This window comes from Haemorhous mexicanus, chromosome 1 (genome assembly GCF_027477595.1).
Source record: "Haemorhous mexicanus isolate bHaeMex1 chromosome 1, bHaeMex1.pri, whole genome shotgun sequence".
NCBI lineage: Eukaryota > Metazoa > Chordata > Aves > Passeriformes > Fringillidae > Haemorhous > Haemorhous mexicanus.
This window is the reverse complement of record NC_082341.1, coordinates 123,924,882-123,937,151: the sequence shown is the minus strand read 5'-3', so window position 1 is coordinate 123,937,151 and position 12,270 is coordinate 123,924,882. Positions and strand designations below refer to the sequence as shown.

The 12,270-nt window shown below is 34.6% G+C and overlaps 1 protein-coding gene across 13 annotated transcripts in view; it reads right to left on the bottom strand.

Moving 5' to 3' along the window:
• CSPP1 (centrosome and spindle pole associated protein 1) overlaps positions 1 to 12,270 on the bottom strand; it is a 61,962-nt gene that overhangs the window by 46,839 nt on the left and 2,853 nt on the right. For 10 of the 13 annotated variants that reach the window (XM_059861676.1, XM_059861702.1, XM_059861668.1 and 7 more), the window contains exons 2-6: positions 10,158 to 10,261; positions 9,476 to 9,572; positions 5,209 to 5,309; positions 4,503 to 4,526; positions 2,042 to 2,122 (exon numbers count right to left, since the gene is read on the bottom strand). In XM_059861676.1, coding sequence (XP_059717659.1) covers positions 2,042 to 2,122; positions 4,503 to 4,526; positions 5,209 to 5,309; positions 9,476 to 9,572; positions 10,158 to 10,261 — 407 coding nt within the window. Of the gene's footprint in view, positions 1 to 2,041; positions 2,123 to 4,502; positions 4,527 to 5,208; positions 5,310 to 9,475; positions 9,573 to 10,157; positions 10,306 to 12,270 lie in introns of all 13 variants that reach the window. The other 3 variants (XM_059861719.1, XM_059861685.1, XM_059861736.1) reach the window with 2 other exon arrangements.

The following is a 12,270-nucleotide window of genomic DNA, read 5'->3' as shown; positions in this document are numbered from 1 at the left end:
TAATCTGACTTCTAAGTAGAAGTCAGCTCCTTGGACACAAAGTCTAATCCCCAGAGGCACTACTGTGTATCAAGGTCCATCTTTTAAACCAGGTAGGTTTCCTCCAGCTAAGCCTATTCCAAAATTTACTAAAGCCTCACTCTGACAATTAGGAATCATCTTCTAATTTCCAATTGAATGCATTTACAGCCGATTTTCAAACATACAGTTTCTTTCTTTAACATTAGTTGTGACTTCCCCCCCTCACAATTAAAACAGGATAACAAATAAAAGTGTAGACAAGACGTATCAATTACAATTTGAACTGTTGAATTCAAACAAGCAGTTAAATGGACTGCAAAAAGTCAAAAGTGTGAAGAATGCAAGGAAAATCAAGGAAAACAGGTTCTATGCTTGTTGTCCTAGCTGCTTTTGCAACATGATAACATTTATAATCAGCTTCCTCAGGTCTAAAAATGTACATGAACTGTACATCAACAGCCTGATAATATAATATGAAATACAAAAGTCTCCAGATAAAGCAAATTCTAATTTATATTATTTCTTGATTTCCCTCTTTAGACATGGGGTGTCTCTTTTATGACCTCATTCCAACAATCATATAAAGGAAAATAAGAGAATTATACTACAGTATTATGAATGAGTCTCTTTTCCACTGAAGCATTTTCCAATAACAAAGCAAAAGTATTTACAAAATCTGAGCATCACACATAAATTTACTTTCTCATGAACAAATTTCAAACAAAAATAATTTATATCTCAATCACCACATAAACACCAAATTACTAAAAATTTCGCAGATTAGACTAATCCTCTCCAAAACTGTTTCTTTTTTTGGGGTTTTTCCAAGAAAAAAAAAAGTTTTCTATAGGTTTTCTAACAGCAACAATATAAAGCATGTAGACAGCCAAGAAAGCTGCACTGTCTTTAACAGATGGCAAAACACTCAGCAGACAATTCAATATGCTACGTGACTGCACATTTGACCTAATAAAGCAAACCAATATGCAAATGTTACCCTCTCAATATTCTAACCAAAGTCCAAGTGATTAACAGGGCACAGTGTGACATCTCCTGGCAGCTTTTAGGTTCTGCAAGAGCAGCAAACAGATGGCTAAAAAGGATTCGACACACCTGCACAGAGCTGATATGATATACACCCATCAATGACTAGACATGTTTCTGTGGTATTCACATGCCTTCTGAACAGAGAGAAGCTGTGAGACAAGCAGAGAAGAAGGAAAACACAATTCTTATCTCACTTGCTGTGCCTGTGCTGTGCTAAAGCAGAATGCAATATGGAGATTGTTTACCCAAAGTGAGGATGTTTTGTTCCCTTGGCCTAGCAGGGCCAACAAGTGTGTGTGTGTGGGACTGTCATGGGACAGTCATGAGAGAGTCAGAGATGAGCGCAGTTCTCTGCAGTTGTGAGCAAGAGAGAGTGCCTGGCAGATTCAGTTTAGACACAATGTACATAGTGCAGTATAATAAAGTGATTCATTAGCCTTCTGATGATGGAGTCAGATGCATCATCCTCTCTCCCCTTCATCAGAGTCGCCTTTGATTTACAATACTTCTGCTGACTCAACTTCATGGATCAATTTACAAGCAAACACAAGAAGCTGGGACTATAAAGCCAACAGCATGAGGGCAGGAGATCAGATCAATAGTGATTGCTGAACAAAACCCAAGAACAACCACTAGAGGTTTTGAACAGATCAAGTGCTCTAAAGTGTGGATCAGAAGTAGTAAACCTCAAACTGGTATCAGTACACAATTATATCTACATAATAAAAACCAAATATCTAAAACTTATGAATACAGGTAACCTAGGATTAAAAATTAAAAAAAACATTGAATGAACAGACTTTTCTGAGAATTATTACTAATTACCACCTCCAAAACCATTCATTTGTGTCAGAAAAAAAAGAAAAAATCCAACCAAAAAACTTAAGTGGAAATATCTTTTCTGTAACAGTTTCAACACCCAGGTACATTTTCAAGTTATACTCCATTTAATTAATTTCTTTCATATATTTACCTTGGCAGATCTTCGCTCATCAATAGGAAGAGATAATCCCTGAGTATATGGATCTACTTCATCAGTAGTCTGATAATTTTTCTACATTAAACAAAAAATATAAAAGCATTCAATACATTTTAAAATATCAAATCTTAACTCATTAAAGAGTTGTTAGGTATTATATTTTCTGAAGTAATTTGAGCAATTTGATGAAATAATGACTGAAGACAGCCTTCACTTTCTGAAAATGTAGGATGTTCTTGGAACACATACATGAAGTGAAGTCAAGGAATGCAGGAAGTAAATGTCTTTGTCAAGTTTTAAGCTTGAGTTTGAAAGTGTCACTTCTCCCATGTTAAACTATTTCTAGTATTATGTAAGTTAGTCTCCATAATAAAAATACCCTATTTTTATTCAAAGAAACCCCACTCAGTTCTTTTGTAGCACAAGCATAAGTGTCTGTACAAAAATAAAAGGAATCTTCCAAGACACTTCCTTACTCAAGATAAAAAAATTGCTTTTTCTAACAGCAGAAAACATGTCTACCTCTTATTTTGCCAGATGGAATTCATGCTAACAGCAGCAAACCTCTACCTCAACAGTGTTTTCCACATCAGCAGTGCCCAAATTTTCCAGGATAATGACCCACCACCAAATCTTGTCATTCCCTATGGACCATCAGCCACTTTCAGAGCACAACTTCCCATCAAAACCAGTATGTTGCGGCTCCACGGAGATCCCTGGGCTGCAGCTTGGGACCTGGGCTGTGCAGCAAGTGAAAGTACCAGCCCTTCAAACCAAATACCAGCGCTGATGCAGGTTGTTAGAGTCCAGGCCTAGAGGATTTGTCATACATCACTCCTTTATTAAAAGCATACCCAGGCCATTTCCAGTCAATCATATGTTTTATAAATCTGATTAATAAAAAGGTCATCTATTTCTGTGTCAGGAGCTGAAGAGGGGAATGGTGAGATACCATATTCCACCAGCACTGTTTCCTTTCCTTATCTATGTTGCAATGTGGCCTAAATGCTTAGAGGAATGTCAAGAATTAAGAGCTCTACCTGCTCCAGTACAAACCCACACCATTATAAATAATATTTCAAACTAGACATTAAAAGATTTAAGGAATCTTTCGCTTAATAATCATGCAAAGATATTCAATCACCAAAACAACAAAATTTATATGGAAAACCAAGTTATTTCTATTAGAAAAAGTAAATCAATTGTAATCCTCATTATGAAGTAATTCTTTCCATGCATTTTGAATACATCTCTAGAGATTACCACTAATCTTACAAATATCTTTCCCAAAATCAGAACCTGATGTGGAAGCTGCATTTTTCTACATGAGCAAGACTAAGCAAGTTATTACCAAAAAATTATCACTGTGAGAACTGCTAAAAGTTTCACCAGTTCTCTTAAGGTAGGAAAAAGAAATTAGATTGCTATCTTAGTTCCTCCTCAGTCCTTACCAATTTAATATAGCTAACATTTACTAGACCAAACACACACACAAAAAGGCCTTGTAAACCATGAAGTCCAGTTAAGAATAAAACACTAGAAGTTAATGTAAAAATTATATTATTTGGGTGCTTTGCTAATAATTATGAAATATTAAGTTTTAACATGATATTCTAACTTTGAAAATAATCTGGAGTTTTAAATTAAACAAGAAACAAAAATTATATAAGGATGATTTTGGTTAGAGGTTAAGAAGACAGTTGCTATTGCTATTTAAGTATTCTAGTGCATGCTAATATAGAAAATTCATATCATATGCATGTTATTCAAAACCCCAGAAAAAACCAGCAGACTGTGTTTCTCTCACATTACCTCCTGGTCCTTTACTGATGTTGCTCAATCTGAACAATTTGGATGGACAGTATTCAATCTCAAAATTATAGATACATAAAAGTATAAAAATATTTTTTAAACTAAAATTAATTAAACAAAGCTTGTAAAAATAACACCAGAGGTGTAAAATAACACCAGAGGCTCTACTGCTCCCCTAAGCACCACTGATGAGTGGAGACAGGGAAGAAAAAAGCCCTGACTCTGGTTGTGATGATATATTTAATATTTATAGAAGTTACTATTTTATTCTAGCTTTATAAAATATGTATTCCAAGAAAAAAATCTGATCTCTTACTGCCTACATAACTGATAATCCTTGAAGCAAATATCTACTAAAATAAAAACTATTGTAGAGCCAGCATTAGACAGCAACAATGGCAACTGCATAAGGAAAAGGAAATCAACAAGTGTTTTAAAAACTTACAAATGGAAATATATGTAAGTAATCATTTTGCACAAAGCAAGCAATGCTGTTAGTCACAGCTAATCACCACAGCATGCATAAATGCACAAAGCACAAATAAAAGTAATGATTTTTTAAATTCCAAAAGCATAAAGTTCTCAAACAAAGCAAAAAGCAACTAATTTTAAAGAAAAGAAAATAATATTAAAGGCACCCTACCTTTCTTTTTGCCTGTGAAATTCCCTAAAAATCAGGGAAAAGATACTATTCAAAAGGAGTCTTTGAGTCAAAAATATTTGGCTTAATAAAAGATACTTCCTTTCTTAAAGCAAATCCATTCATTCATTTTAAGAACTAAAGACACTGGTAAATAGTATTTTCATAAAACAGAAATTATTTGCTTCCTTATTTTTTCTGATTCATGCAGAGAAGTACAGAATATTCCCAAGATGATGACATTTCATACATATAATTTCAATTTTAAATTTATTGTGACATTTAGTAAATCATGTTATGCAGAACATCAAAGGTTTTTCTTTATAAAAATGTAAAGAAGCTGTCAAATGGAGTCACACTAAGTACTTCTTACCCCAATCAGAGACCATAGAATACATAAGTACTTCAGGAAGTAACAGCTTTTAAATTCTTAAGAAAAAAAAAACAAGAAAGAAGCAAACCAAATAAATAAAATAGAAAGTCATATACTAAATAACATGTAGTCACATGGCAATGAGATCTGTAGAAGCCTAAAATACATAAACAAAACATTTTGATATTACTTTCACTCAAGTCTTCAAAATCAGCCATTGCTCATAATGAATGCTTCCTTAGAAGTTTTTCTACATATATTAATCTTCATTCAATGAAATGAGAGAATAACTTTAAGAGACTCACTAAAGTCAAGCAACCAGACAAGACACCCTACCTGAGAAAGATATCGCCGGTAATCTTGTCGAAGTTCCTCTTTGAGTTTATGTTTTTTTCGTTCATATTCTTCTCCAAGAGGCAAACTCACGCCATAGTCACCTGAAAGTTTAACACCATTAAATATCATTATTTATTATTCTGCATCAATACAAAGCAAAAGCTACATCTGCATTTTTATTAGACACAAGCAATAAAAAAAGAATTAACCATATGACCAGTAATTAAATGACAGCTGAAAAAAACACCTTCTCTGTATGAGTAGTTGGATGAAAAGCACAGAGAAATAGACTGGTATTTGGATAGTTTTCCTCTCATCCTTACAGTTTTTCTTCCCATTAAAAAAAAAAAAAAAAAAAAAAAAAGGCAACATAAGCTGAATTTATTTGAATATTGTGCATATTTCTTTTGCATGTTTCCAAAGAAATCTCCTTTGACATGTGAGCTTCTAAATTATTCTGATATTTTAAGCTGTGTTTACCACACAATAGAAAACATACTTCCCAAATGAAAGCAATAAGCTGTTTGTTTAGCACGTGAAAAATTTGTTTGCTCCTACACAACTACAGGGAATCTGACCATATGATAAAAATAATAATCTTTTTTCTTTCCACCTCAGCAGACCCAAAACACATTAGTACTTTTCTGAGATTACTCATAACAGCTCAGGTCTCATAACAGCTGCACTCTTAAAATATAATAAAATATAATGCTATGCAAGTCGTTTGCTGTTTCCCAAAATACATTTCAAAGTACTTTATATTAAACATCCTCTATGCCAGCAGCCCATCCCTGCAGTCACTTTCACTACACTCCACAGAGAGAAGTGGAAGAGAGAAGATGGAATTCACAGAGTGAATTCCACAAAATCACACAACTCATGACAAAGATTACAACTGGGAGTGAGTGTGTATTTTTATTTCATATATTTTTATTTAATATAGTTTCTCTAAAAGCATTTCTACATCTCATGATCTATGCAAAATTAGTAGCAAGGAGTAAAAGGGAAGAGAGGGAATTCAGATCAGTCCTAATTTATTGCAGGGTAGTTTGTTTGGCCTGGCTCAAGATACATTCTGACTTGTTCTATCCTCATGAGCCAGGAAAACAGTGTGACAGGGAAGAAGTGGCAAACATGACTCAGCCTGATATTCAGAACAAAAGAACCCAATACCTGATTAAATATCTCCTATGCTATTCTGAAACAGCCTGCAGAGTCCAACCATTAACCAAAATCTGCACGGGAACTTCTCCAACCTGCAAGTTCCTTTTCTCCTAATTTTGCACATAAGGTGAGTTCCATTTAAAAAAAAATAATGTACCATTTCAAACCTCAGAAAAGGGGCTATAAAGCAGAATAGAATACAAAAGAAGAAATAGTTTGTTTCAGCTTTGCCCTTGCCTTTTATTTTATGCCTAATTGCTGTTGAATTAATTCTAGAAAACCAAGAAAAAGATAAAAAGCAACTAGCAAGTTAGAGGAAAGATTCATTCCGCAATTTCACAGATGCCACTGAAATTCAGTACCAAAAAAAAAGGAGAAAAGGAGTGCAAATCCAGTGCTTTGGTTCAAATACATGAAGCATTCAAACAAAAGGTGGTTTAAAATTAATTTTGTTACTAAGAACTTTTTTTTTGGCCATAAGAAAAGCACTGAGATAAAAATTATGGGTAGTGCTGGGGGATATTTCAAAATAGCCCATTTCAGAAACTTACTCTTAGAGAGCCCAGCAGAGCAAAATCACTCCAGTTAATATACATTCAACCTAATTTCATGCAAACTTTTTCTGAATTCTTATGACCAAATAAGAGATATACCTTCTTTTTAACTGTTTTTTTTTAATTTTGTTTATTCTGTATTTATTGTATCTAGTTGTCATTTCACATTCCATTAACCACAAATAATCACACTGACAATGACAGTTTCTAAATGTTACGATTTTAAATGCATTTTTACAAAAACATTTCCATGTATGTAATGTTGAGAAATAAATGCAACTTTATTCAGTCTGAGCCTCAACATTACTGCTAGAACTATAAAATATACTTCATAACTACCAAGGAACAAGTCCCATCTGATTTAATCCACAGGAAATTACAGTGCTTTAAAGCAGAGCAAACCAGTAATACCAGCAACCATCCATTTCAGCACCCAAATGATTATTATAGAAAGTGCTGGGCTTGGCTGGGGTAGTTAATTTTCTTCATAGTAGCTGGTATGAGGCTGTGTTTTGGATTTGTGCAGGAAGCAGTGCTGATAACACAGGGATATTTCAATTACTGCTCGCTCACACTTCCTGCTTCTCACCTACCAAGGAGGGGACTGGGGACACACAAGGAGTGGGGAGGGGACATGGCTGGGACAGCTGACCCCAGACCACAGGGATATTCCATTCCATATGGCACCATACTCAGCAGCAAGACTAGGAGGGAGGCTGGTGGGATCTTCTGTTCAAGGACCTGGGCACCAGTTGGTGGTGAGCAATTGTTTCACATTTACATCACCTGTCCTTCTTGAGTTTTACTTCTTTCTCTTTGTTATTTTCCTTTTCATTACTTTCTTTTTTCAATTATTAAACTGTTTTTATTTCAGCCCATGAGTTTTTTCCCTTCCACTCTTTCAGTTCTCTGCCCCACCCTGCTGGTGCAGAGTGAGTGAGTGGCTGTGCTCAGTTGCCAGGTGGAATTAAACCACAACATGGCAACCCCTACTTTTTCTTTTCATTTAAGAGCACCTGAATGCCCCTCATCTGTAATACTTCATTGTGTTAGTATATTCAGGTGTCAACAGTTAGGTCAAATTCACAGTAACAAACACAACATGACATGCAATTATAGCTCTCCAACAAGAAATTAAGCTATTTTAATATTAATAAAGCTTAACTGTCTACCACAGCCAGAGGGGTACTACCTTTTGTGTTCTGTTTTCTGTATCATATGTTTCCTCAGTCAAGAAAAGAATTATCAACACCAGGAATAACTTGCTAACCAAATAAACCAAATAAAACTGCCAAAAATATGTGATAGATACTTATTCAAATGCCGCCATCTAACCAAGTTTATGCATTATCACTTCTGGAGGCAAGGAACATTCAATTATCATTTCAAGTACTTTTAAGTGAAATTTTCCTCTACAGGTCTTTGAGGAGCTTGCCTTGCTGATGGCTGGAAGTTCTATTTAAACAATTTCCCTATAAAAACCATGGTTTTACTTATGCAGCTAAGACTTCAGACCTACAGATTCACAAGCTCAAGCTCCATCCCACTGGAAGCTGTAGAATTACACCAGAATTACAGAAGGCACAGTATGAAAATTGATGAGATACTAACCCAAGGTGTCTACACAAGAAAGAAAATAATTATCAACAAGAAATAGGGCACAGAAAAGCTCTAAAGCTCTCAGGACAAACCTGAGCTACACAAGTGTAGCTAAGAAAACACAGTAGTGCCCATAGAAGGGAGACAGTAGGGCAAGCAAGGAAAGGTGGCACACTGCAGAAACAGGAAAACGGAGAAAAGAACTATCACACATTTCCAATCAAATGTCACAAAGAACACAGAGAAAAGAAGAAAAAGGACAATATATAAAGAAAACAGATATTAAGCTGGTAGCCACATCAAAATAAATCTATTTCACCTGGTTAAGATTTCAATCAAAATTAAGTACTTGTTCCTTCCTTGCACAAGGAATAACTACATTGTAACAAAATTACAAAAGCAATAGGAACAGTTTAAACTGCCTGAAAGTCACTATTTAAAAGAAAAATTAGTTCAGCTGTGTGCATCTTAGCCAAGTTGGACTAGGACTCTTAAGGGGCGGAAAGAAAGAGGCCCTGCTTCCCTGGAATGTACTCTTTTGCAGTAAAGTCCAGATGAAAAATGGAAATTCAAAGATTTTGCTCCACCCAAATACAACAGGAAAGGACACATCACCTATCAAGGACTGGCAAGAAAGTTTTTTGGGTTGTTCTTTTTTTTGTTGTTGTTGTTGTTAATTTGGGGTACTTTTAATGGCACTACCTTGCAAAAAGAGACAGCTTTTGGCATATTTTCTTGCCCAAAAAATTAATTTAAAAAAAAAATCCTAGCTACAAAAAATTCCATACAATGCTAAGACTTTTGAAAGACTGAAGAATTATTATGCACTTGAATAACAATGATCATCTTAATGATTAAAGACACAAAGCAGTAATATCCTTCCAAAAATTGTCAAAGGTAATTAAATGCTACTTAAATCTAGAAGACACAATAAAAAATATATACTATACCTAAAGAATAGTTCTGTTGACTATTTGGAGGTATATTTTCTTTAGCCATGGAGATTAACATCTTGCTAGTTTCAGAAAGCTTCTCTGATTCCTTACTCTGAAAAGAAAACAAAATGCCTTACTGCATCACAAAGTAGAGGAAATATCACATAAATGAACAACGTTTGTAATGTAATTATTAGCATTGGAGAACAGAGAGGTTGAAAGTAATGCTGGATTAACACATAAAAATTACTAATGGGAAAGCTATGATAAGAACAGATTTTTTTGTTGTTGTTATTTGCCTTTTATATTTCATAGTTTTTAGAACAGAAATTTTGAAGATATTTATACCTTCCATTCCCACTCCAACATCCATGCTCTGGAGTGGGCCAAGGAAAGATTCCTGCTAATCAGCTTCCCTAGGGAAGGGTGAAGGAGTAATAAAAGCCACATACAAAACTTTTCTCATTTGCAAAACACAAATCTTACTGTGTATGCCTGGTGGCAAACAGGTTTTTAAAAATCCACATAAAGATATGAAGCACTCAAGTTGGAAATTACTTTGAATAGATAAATCTTTTATACATTCTTTAACAACAATTACAACAAAAAAAGTCTTAAGAGCACAGTAAAAACAAGCTTCAGTCAAGACTTTGGTAACAGAAGTATTTAAATTCAGAAAGCTTTTTAATACTCTTACCCTCATTTCCATGTAAGGTGGATCATTTTCAAGTTCTGCCTTATCTTGTGCCAACTTGGCCTTCTGGTCTTCAATAAATTTTTCCAAATCCTCTGCCATCATTTCTAGGTTACAGAAAAGATGGAGAACGTGGCATTTACATGAGAGCCTCAAAAATGTGAATGTAAAAATTTTTAATTGCTTAAGACAGCAATTAAAAATAACCAAATTTGTCCCTCAGAACGACTAGCCTTAAAATATTTGCTGGGTCAACAAAACAACTGACTTGGGAAAGCCGTCCATGGAGGAGATGACTTGATGTTTCACCAGAGAGAAAATTCAAAGATTCCAGATTACAAGACTGAAGATACTTCTCTAATCTTTTTTCCCTAACATGGTTGAAGTATTTGTGGGTTGTTTGTTTTAACTGCAAGTCTACCAATGACCCTTCACTACACACTAGGACAAACTTACTCCTAGTGAGCTATAAAATCAAAATTAGAAAACACAGAAAAGTAAACATGGGATGAAGAATGAAGGAATCATTAGAAAAATGTACAAAAAGTGCAAAATACATGCACTATCTAAAATAAGGACCAAATCACACAATTAATTCTGTGCTTAACTTACTATCATGAGAAGAAATTGCTAAGAAAATTATGACCCTCAAATCACTGCATGCAGCTCAAGCAAAAGGATTGCTTATGCTGGATCCTGAAAAATCCCATCATATCCAGTATCTAAATTCAGAGAGCAGGATTTTTTGAGGCTAATTCAGTATAAGATTATATGAGGTAAACAAGAGCTCAGTGATAAAGGTATATTAGAAAACAGTTTCAGGAAGAGGATTGAAGAACTTAAAAACAACAGCAACAAAAAAACCCCCAAACCACCACCTCAATAATAATAAGGTGGCACACAGATAAACATAAAAATAATGTGTCCAGAGAGACTGGGATAAATTCTCAGTAGAAGCAAAATGGAAATAAAAAATGCACAAATTCTATAAGAGAAGGTGAAGTAACTGCATGCTAACTTAATTTACAGAATACATTTCCTTTATGTATTCCTTAGAATGTACTCCTTTAAACTTTTTCTCTTTTTTGATTCATAATATTATAATATTGTTACAAAGGAGGCAGAACTAGGCCAACCCATTTACAATTCCTAGTGATAATACAGGACAATCAATGCCAAAAATAAATCCCCCCATCTGATTTGTCCTAAATCTTTAATCTCATTAGTTCTGCACACTGATAAAGGATAAAAGAAATCTGAAAGAGGATAAGTTTCCAGGCATGGTAAATTTTATTTAGCATATTAGGTTACTTAACAATAATGAAAAAAACGGTTCTGAAAGGGTGAAACAACTTGTCATACTAAAAAAATTTATAAGTTGGTCTCATCACCTATCCAGTGCTGCACAGTCATCACGAGGAAAATTACCACACACAGGAGGCACTGTGAGCAGCCTTTCCAAAAGCTCACAGACAGTAACATCTATATTTCCTACCTCTATTTACAACAGTATTTATAAACTCCAGCACTGTTTCCAAATCGCTGTATGGGAATGGTACCAAACTTATTCTGAGAGCTGGCATAAGGAAAGGAGCCTTTGCAGTGTATTTTCTAACAAGCATGAAGAACACAATTAATATTCCAGCATTCTGCACTCCTATCATATTGCTCAAAAGAGCAACATAATAAATTAAAAATCAAAGACAAAACAGTTACAGTTGAACCACACAGAAAGTTCAACTGGTGTGAAGAAAGCTGGCAACTCCAGGCCCTGGAGAACGCTGAGCTGACTAATGCTACAGCACTGTTGATTCAGCATACCTTTAATACAGCACAATTGCCTGGAAGTGTAGCCAAATCCTTCTTAAAAATATCTAGACATTTTATGTCTTAACATCCTTCTACTTGAGTTGATCTTCTTAAAATATGCACGAGTGCAAACTTTATGAGATAAGCAAAAAGAACATATTATACCAAAAAAAGAAAAATTTCTTGGTTATTCTAAGCAAAAGAGTGACAACTTCCATGTGAAGCATACACTGTTAAGTTCCAAAAATACACCAGCATGTAAGCAAATATCCTACTGACTATTAGTCAATTTTATCATCGATTGTAC